This window comes from Danaus plexippus, chromosome 14 (assembly GCF_018135715.1).
Source record: "Danaus plexippus chromosome 14, MEX_DaPlex, whole genome shotgun sequence".
Taxonomy (NCBI): domain Eukaryota; kingdom Metazoa; phylum Arthropoda; class Insecta; order Lepidoptera; family Nymphalidae; genus Danaus; species Danaus plexippus.
The window spans coordinates 3,481,995-3,491,613 of NC_083546.1; the positions used below are offsets into that span (position 1 = coordinate 3,481,995).

Consider the following 9,619-nt stretch of genomic DNA (forward strand, 5'->3'; position numbering starts at 1 on the left):
TTTGTGATCACAGTTGCTGAAAAGTAACCGAAACGTCGGGATTATGTAGTTAAAATAATAAAAATTCGCGTAGTAAATCCTAAAAGGTATTACTTTTATTTAAATAACTCGCGAAAGTCTTAGATCTCATTATGCTAAAGAAGTTTACAATATATTCCAAAAGATACAAAAATATGTATGTTCTAAAGCGGAAAGATTATAATCCTTCAAATGCTTTTTATCACCTAAGGGTGTTTATACTTAATCCTTTTCTAAGGAAGGAGGGTTATTTCACGTGGGAATTACTGCTTAGATGACAATCCGTTGAAGCAGCCTGTACCCTATGTATGACCACAGTTAATTACCATTGAAACGTTTTTTGGGAACAGAGGTAACTTTTATTATATTTTATTAGAATTTCTCATCTTTGTTGTCTGATTTTTCAATTTGGAAAAGCGTTTGTAAAAAAATAACTAGCGATTTCTATATTTAATAAATTGACTAGGTATTTTTTTTTAACCTAATACCAGTGATATGACGATGATAATTTTTTGCGTCGATAGGAACAAAATAAACTGTCTTTCTGTAGTTCTATAATACATAGACCTATAATTTTAAGATAAATAGAGTGTAATACATATAGGAATATTAAATATTATTTTAATTTAGAAGCTTAAACATATTTAATGAATAAGCAAACTTTTGCTCTCTTTAAAATTTTGTATAAGTTCAGATCTCTATCCAAAAGATTTATCATAAACTGAAAAACTATGAATGACTATAAAACGTGAATAATTGTTATTATGACGAAAATAGACATTTCGAATACTCTAAATACACTGATTGCCAAAAGAATTAAAAAACAACACTTAAGCATGTTAATGATATTCGAATTGAAATGAAATAAATTCCTATTTATCTTTGTCTCGGTTCAAAACAGTTTTGGAAAGCATATGTTATAATATATATATATATATATATATATATATATATATATTGATAAAATTGTCGAGGTATTTGATTATTACGTTTTTTTTTAATAAAAATTGTTAATTTAAAATTGACACGGTAATTCATCCAATAAAATAATGATTTCATTGACGTAAGAAGTGAACAATACCTTTTAATATATGTATATTAACTACCCACTACCTACTGAGGTTTATATGTCAATAGCTCTTTACATCAACTCGAGAGCGCGAGTGGGGTTTGATTCTATTTAGAATAGAAATAATCTGGACCGAATAGCGCTTCAGCTTCTAATCAATGATTTTAATTTTTATTGACAGTGACGTATTCATATGAATATGGAGATATCTCCTTAGTATATTTGATTTCCAGTCACAAAAGTTCTTTGTGACTTCATCCCTTATACAAAAATGTTTTCAACATCAATATTTTCAAAATGTGTGATTTTGAAATAATGTCATTAAATTACTGTTATCCAACAATAAATAGAAACATTATTTTAAAGAATATATGAAACTTATTAAGTAGATACTGATTGTTTAAATTATGTGTTTATTATGCAATCTAATCGATGTCCAAAAATGTACAAAAAAATATATATATATATAAATTTATTGACGAAATTTTAATTGCTTCAAATATTTAGATACGTTCAATAATGATATACAGGTATTCTCAATAATTTTAATTTCCTTTATTACTTCGGAAAACTTTTTCGAATATAATCATTATAATATATAAAATCAAATTTTAAAATATGTGCTATACAATAGTTCTAACTTTTGTTAAAGAAAATCAAAGAAGTAACTCTTTAGTACGCTGTAAAAAAGTTCTAAGATTCGAAATTGCAAATAATTTTGAGAAATAAGAGATATTCAAGTCCATAAAATTGCACAAGATAACAATTTTACAGAAAGTTCACAAAGCTCGTTGTTTTCGAAACTAAACAGTAAAATTCAACAAGATGAGCAGCTTTTCCTCCAGTAGTTTTGCAATAGAATATTATTATTTGATATTTTTATATAATATTGCATAATATATAATATTAAGCACGTATATACAATTGTTCTGAATATTGATTACTATTTTCTATAATTAAAATTTTATTAATACATGTAAAACTGTTGTAAGTCCTAAAAAATATAATAAGTTTAAAAAAATTAAAATAAAAAGTTAATAAAATATAATATAAAATCTGAGGAACACTCAGAAAAATATAAACTAAAACTTGGCAATAATTTCGTGAAGTACGAACCACGGAATTTTTTGAACAATTCCTAGGTCAGCTAACAAAGTAAACTAAGTTATCTCTCAAGATAAAAATAGCGTTCATAAAAATTTGAAGTACTTTATACTCTAACATTATACCCAAAATAAAGAGATTTCTTTTTTTTATATTGAAATTTATTATTTACAAATATCCATATTACTTTTCTCACTAATTAACCTTCGGAAGCTAACTAGTACAGTTAAGAATAAATGAAACTAATTATACTGATTATACTACGCGTATTTTATTAATAAAAAAATGTCTCAAAGGCAAACACGTCTCGTCCACCCGTGATCACGTTTGATGCAAAGTAGCCGAAACGTCGAGAGTATGTAGTTTTTTAAAGTAAGAAAATACGTGTAGTATAATGCAAAAAAATATTAATTTCATTTAAATGAATACTCGCGAAAGTCTTAGATCTCATTATGTGTATCAGTTAAGTAAGTTCTACCACTAAAATCTCTAAAAGGTAACCGATTTCTTTTGTTTAGTTTATTTGGTGCTATTTAAATTGTAATAGATACGTTGTAATAAAATTGCTATTGAAGTTTTATAAATAAATATTTTATTTGAACCGATTCTTATAATTTTTACCAACTGATTGAGAATTGTAAAAACGTGATGAATAAACTGATAACATTTATATTTGTTTATGTTCTTCAATCGTTAACCACACAAGAATATCTCTCGAAATCAACAGTTCATAAAAGTAAAATATCTAGTTTTTAATTTACCTGAGATAATTAAGTCCATTTCTGTAATTTAAAAAAAAACTTTAGACTATTCATTATTTGATATATTCAAATTTATAGAGTTAGTAATATATATTTTATCAAAATCACAGCTAGCTGCTCACAGCTCAACTAGATGCGCCACTATAAAAATCTAATATTTAATTGGTTGCTTTTTTTTAATTCTTCGAGCCATTATATGAGGGTCCTCATTAGATTCAAACACAATTGAAGTAATTGTTATTTAAAATAAGAAGGGATAATATTGACCCCGCGAAACGAACCCCTTTTTCGTGTGAACCAGAAGATTCGTGATGAATGATGGACCACACAAGGAATGAGATAGCGTTGCTATCCTACCATCGGGAAAATCATGTAGTCGCAGGTATTGATTATAAGTTTTAGTCATGTTATTCATATAACAATATATGTATATATGTCTTAGTAAGTTTCGTAGCTTTCCTGGAACATCTGGCTTGCTGTGAACCGCATATTTTGTAACTGACGTTATTTATTACGTTTATTATGTATTTTTTATACAAATCAATTATGGTTCAAACAAAATGTAAATAAAAACATTACTTTATTATTACTGCAGTAAGATAAAAATAATACTTTATTGAAATTGCCTCTTTATTTTATAATATTGCTACAAAAACTAATGGTGATAAACCCAAGTAAGAGAGAAATTTGATGTGGTTTTTATGTTGATGATAAACTATTTTTTGGTAATATTTTTAACCTGAACTTGATTCATCTATTGTAAGTTGGTATAATTATTTAATAATTAATGTACTTAATGTTATTAGTAGGTTAAAAAGGATATTTAAAATTTTGACGTAAATTGTCTGCCCGTTCTTAGGTGCAAAACCCATTCAGACCGATCTGTCAGAAATACTAAATTAACGATGACGTCAATGAGGTCTTTAATATAATATAATATATAATAATATTAATATAATATATAATATAATAGTTTATAAGTTATCACATGAAGTAGAAGTTATAGTTCAAGATCCCAAGACCACAGAACTTACTTATTTTCTGACAGACAAAAAAGGTAATGATACATTAATTGCGTTTTTAGCAGTGTTAAGCTTACAGTTGAATTAAAATAGAAAATATAGAATGAAAGATTTGTCGCCGCTGTAACGTCATATTCTAAAGGCAGTTTCAAATCCTACTCTTATTAAGATTCATTCGATATTTTTCATTTGAAGTTTAATCCATCTAAATTACATTTTCTGTCTTACGAACGTCTCTATTTTTCATTTTATATAACATGAATGTACAAATTAAAATAAAAAAAGGGGCCAGCATGCAATATATTTTAGCAGCTTCGATTCAGTGCAGTTCTACATTTCACATTGGGATTTCAAACTCTAGTTTTTGGGTGTAGTCCAGGAACTATAGGGATAATTTTAGCGATAAGCGATTTCGATAGTTACTTAATATTGATTTTAATGCTAGTAATAACGACGTTCTAAAATTTTCTATAAAATGACCTACTGAAATGATACTTCACGTAATTACGATTATACGAGCTCATGATTAATTGCTTTTTTATTTAAGTTGTCAAACACTCACGAAGGCCGCGAATAAAGAGTTTAATTGAACGAATTGACAAACGTCAATAAAAATATTTTAATAATATATTTTTCACTTTATTTAATTTCTATATTTATAATAAATACAACATATTAATCATTAATATGAGTAAACAACCGGCACCGAAAGCTTCAACAAATGACAAGATTGATTTAACAAGATTCTGCAGGAGCACATTTACCCTAACATTCGCAATAGAAATTATTGGAATTGATGTATGGCATGACTGTAATGAAGGTTGGCTTGACCTCGGGCCACCAATTCAAGGAATGAAGTTGCAATACCAATTATATCCAAACCAATCTTTTGATTTGGATATTCTTATATGGCCTCACGTCGCGAAGGTGAAAATTAAATCTGTAATATAATATCATAGGTTAGTTTTTCCTAGTTTTTGTTTGTTTCATATTATATTAGATTCTAATGATCTATTTTATCATGAAGTCTGTTTAGTAACTGCTATTACCAATACATAACTAGGTAGTTGTGTTTTACAACCTTTTTGAATTCAAAATAGTTTAAAACCTTTTATTTTCCATTTAAATTGATATGAAAGATTTAATATTCTGTGTATGTTTAGTTATGGTATATATCAAGTTGATTATCCACTACTACACGAAAAGCCTATCTATAATCTTCCTATAAAATATTCAAACATGTGTTATTTTAGTGTAATTCTTTAAATAGTTTTAATATTTTATTACTTTATGTAGATCTGGTGTGGTAATCAATATGGCTTTGTGCGAACGTGGCAATTTTTAGAGAGGCGTTGGATGGCGTTTTCAATTCGTCACGCTTTTCCACTTCGAGTACTTGATTTAATAAAGCACTTAGCTACCGTTACACCTAGTATGGGCTTGGGTGCTCTTAGTGCCAAGTATTTAATTTCCTGTTAAAAAAATAATCAATATACGACTCTTTCTACTCTAAAATTTCGATTTACAGCGCTAAGAATGACAAAAATGTGGAAGTATATCTTCCACCTTTAGCATTTGGTGAGCGACGGTATTTTGGATCTGTTTTTGAACATGAAATAATTTTGGGAGACTATATACAAGATTATATATGGCATCTGGTTGAATGCCATATACCGTCATCACATTTAGATGGAATTTTTGATAAACCGAACAATGTCACAGGTTTTGACTTATTATCGTATGTTCTAAGATAATGTATGTATGTCTGTTTTGAAACAAATTATTTTTAAATTTCCAGCAGTTAATTAAGATAACTATGAATTGTATTTCTTTAAATAAAAACTGTTTTACAAACTAAAATAACCCCAATAATATGAAATATAGCTCAAAGGCATCAAGACGCAGTGCTATTTCATGTACAAGAAACCATCCTAAAAGCTGTTTCTCATGACCATGAGGAATTATTGACGGATCCTGAAGAACTTATAAAGTCGAAAGAACGAAGAGATTCCAAAATAGCAAAAGAAAAAGAAAAAAAGAAGGTGGTTGAGATACCAAAAGTAAAATTTGAAATAAATTTATCAGGAAATACAATTTTAGCGGGTAACTTAAATAATAATAACTTTTTTGTAAACGAAATCTACTTTACATTTTATATATGTAAATACTGCTTGTTTTATGGAAACAAAATTAAAAAATATTACATAATTTTAAGGAATTGGAAGAGTTATTCCATTTGAGTCTCTTGGAGACCGTCCACCAGATATGCCAGAAGTTATTGTTTTAATAAGTAGCGCTAACCTTCCAGCACAAGACGATTTACCTATCTTATTTATAAACATTGAAAACATATATGATGTACCAGTGCAAGAATTAAAGAGAGCCGGGTAAGTAAATATATAAAGACTTTTACATACCACAAATATTAAAATAAACATCTTTTAATCAAATTTAATTAAGAAGATTCAATCAAATATATACGAACTGGAAGTTATACAACGAATCACACGATTCTCCAAAAGAAACCATGAAATCTTTGAAACCCATTAAATTCAACGATCACCATACTTTTCCCCTACCCTATGAAGTTGCATCTGAAATAATACCGATATTCTTAAGCAATCCATTTGAAATACAGGTAACTGTTTTACAATGTTATTTCCTATTAATACATATTATGATATGCGTGTGTTCAAAGTGACAAGAAACTACACAACATATTGGATATAACATTTCTTAACAAAATTGTTTTAGCTTCGAGGAGTACAAAATACGAAATCACCGCCAAAGGTTGGAAATTTTTTTGGCAACGAAAAATTTGATAGTAAATTTGGTTCTATGGTACCTTTTTTTAATTCAAAAATGGATGAAAATGATGTTCTTATAGCTGTCACAAAAATTGATACCACTATTTTGACAAGAAGTATGAATGGATTCATAAAAGGAGAATTCCCTTTATTTCCACCTATACCTGAAATGGATACGATTCCTCGCGAATGCATCTGCACTAATGACATAAATTCAATACGATGGCCTACGAAACAAAAAGTAGCTTTGCCGTCCCATATTGTTTTACAGGCTCAAATGACTTTAGAGGTATCAATGGGATTGGTAGGATGCAGACCACAAGATTTAGGTATAAATTTTTCTAGACTATACTGTCTAGCCGAAGATAAAATATCAATAGACGCTGTTTTAGAAAAAATTAAAAACATTAACGAGGAAACATTACAATCGAGCGAAAATAATGACTATATAACTGGTTTTGCCATAGATACTGGCAATATTGTTTTATTTTACTTGGAGGGACGTAGAGGTGGAGCAATTTTTAAAATTTGGGAGTTTTCTGAGGATTTCTATCCAAAACTTAAGCCTGTGTTTTCATGCTCGGAAAAACATATAAACAGAATATACCCTGGTGAGTATCAATTTAATATAATGCGTAGAATATATAATTTCATATATATAGTACTTTTTTCTTATCCTGCTCTACCTGAATGTAAGTAGAATCATTAAAATTGGATGCGTATTCTATCATAATATTTTTTTCTAGATCTTCTGACCTCAGCTACACCATTTCTTGTATTGAAAATGTTTGTACCGTTAACCTCACTTTTGGCCTGCCCTCAAGTATATGTCAAACCTGCATTACCACTACCTGCTAGAACTGTAAGCATAAATTGTCTTTAGAACTTATTCGTATAAACTATACTAATAATACTATTTATTAAATATTGTTGCAGGCTCTTTTAAAAATCGGTCGTATCATTGAAAATCGTTTCAAAATTATTCCAAAAACATGTGACATGCCTACGTACGGAGAATTGAAAAGTTTAACATTGGAATTATGTTCACCTTCCTACATTCATCCAACTTCTTAACATGGCGGAATAGTTGTTAATAGAGTACCGTCTTGTTAATTTAATAAGTTGTACAAATATGTAATATTAAAATCATATAATTAATTACATTACTTTTTTAATTAAAATACCATGTTTTGAAACTTTTTTAATTATATTGCCAACAACGTGTTTTGTGTATAATACTTGTTCTTAAGAATGAAATTTTAAAGTTTAATAATTTAAATTCCTTAATTTAAATATTTTATTTTATAACATATTTAAGAATTCTACTACAAATATAGAAACGTGATTACATAGGATAACATAATAGTTGAAATGATTAAATAGGATTAGAAAGGAATAAGAGATGAGGGGGAAAGCAAAATCTTATGCATATAGGAATATTGTATACTAGCTGTGCCCGCGACTTTGTTCGCGTAGAAAAAATACCTTAATACAAAATTTCTTCATACAAGTTGACGCTGTGTACGTGAACGCACGGTGAGTAAGAACGATCTAATCGTGTTTTGCTAACCATTGATAAGGCCTAGGAATAACGGGCGTAAGTATGTTGGTAATTCGTATGTACCTATAAGTATTTCTCTACTTTTCGGGACGATTACAGCTTGACCCGGTAGGTGCAGCTGCTATTGGTATGAAAGCTATTAAACGACTGGGCTGATTTGGTTGAAATTTTATCTATATAAGTAGCAGAGTTTTGAGTTCGTTCTAAATGCTATTACTATTAGACCCGGTAGGTGACACTGTTGTCTTCATGGTCTCAAAATATAAATTTGTTTACTTCGCTGTGGTGTATTTGTTTTACTTACCTGTCTATCGATTTTTAATTTCTGTTAAATAAAATTTTAAATTTGCATCTTTTGTAAAATTTTAACCGCCTTGTATATGATTTAATTATCTTGTATATGTATTTAATTCGGGACGGTTACGACTAATTCCGGTAGGTGGCGCCGTCATTGGTATAAAAACTTAAACCACTGGGCCGATTGGATTGAATTTTCCCTCGGAAATTAGTACATTAATTAAATACAACATGTCATTATTAAACCCATTAATTGTTAAAACTTTACATAAGTTTGCTTCAAAGTAGTTTAAAAATATTCCCATGGGAATGAGGCATTTTGCCGCGGTAAAAGGTAACCTAAATGTTGCATCAGGTGATCAGCAACCCTAAATTATGTAAAATTTCAAAGACTATTTTAAAACAGTTTTTTTTAGTACCCTTATCACGTGTTTAACTCGTCAAACTAAAGTTTTTCCCATAATGAAATATAAGACACTATTCCTCCATAACTTAGGACAGACGTTGGCACTGTCGTTTCTTCAAGATGGTAGCTTAATTTAGATATAAATGACCTGAGTACGAGTGGTCACTATACCAATGCTAACTATTGCTGCCACACACCAGTCTTCGCGATGGCTGGCCCTCTGCTGGAGAAGCTTGGAAGTTTATTAACACTCGAGTGTTAACAGGGATATCAAAGAATTTAGAAAACTCATACATACTGGTCCATTCTTTTTTATATACTTAGGTATTTCAATATAAATAATAAAGAAATGAATATTCTTAACAATTGAAAACATTTTCTCTACCTATTAGCCATTTTAATACTTGTGGATGACTGAGAAGAAATAGTGCAGTACCTTTATAAAACGTAAAATTGTGGGTAAGGCCGAGTTACTACAATCGAGATCACATTCACTAAATTTAATATCTCAGCCACGGAGTCGAAAAACTCAAGAAATGACTTCGGATAAGCGGTGTGCGACTAATGTACGCCT

General features: G+C 29.1%; 1 protein-coding gene across 3 annotated transcripts; it reads left to right on the plus strand.

The window, feature by feature from the left end:
- Positions 1 to 4,568: 4,568 nt before the first annotated feature.
- Positions 4,569 to 7,942, plus strand: LOC116769566 (uncharacterized). 3 transcript variants are annotated; one of them, XM_032660699.2, is made up of 9 exons: positions 4,569 to 4,901; positions 5,271 to 5,434; positions 5,503 to 5,696; positions 5,859 to 6,077; positions 6,190 to 6,361; positions 6,435 to 6,612; positions 6,729 to 7,392; positions 7,528 to 7,643; positions 7,718 to 7,942. In XM_032660699.2, exons 1-9 carry the CDS (start codon positions 4,662 to 4,664, stop codon positions 7,853 to 7,855), a joined length of 2,085 nt encoding a protein of 694 aa, XP_032516590.2. In that variant the 5' UTR covers positions 4,569 to 4,661; the 3' UTR covers positions 7,856 to 7,942. The 3 variants fall into 3 exon arrangements, with proteins under 3 accessions (XP_032516590.2, XP_032516591.2, XP_032516593.2); XM_032660700.2 differs by having other exon boundaries at positions 6,438 to 6,612; XM_032660702.2 differs by having other exon boundaries at positions 4,844 to 4,933.
- Positions 7,943 to 9,619: the final 1,677 nt, after the last annotated feature.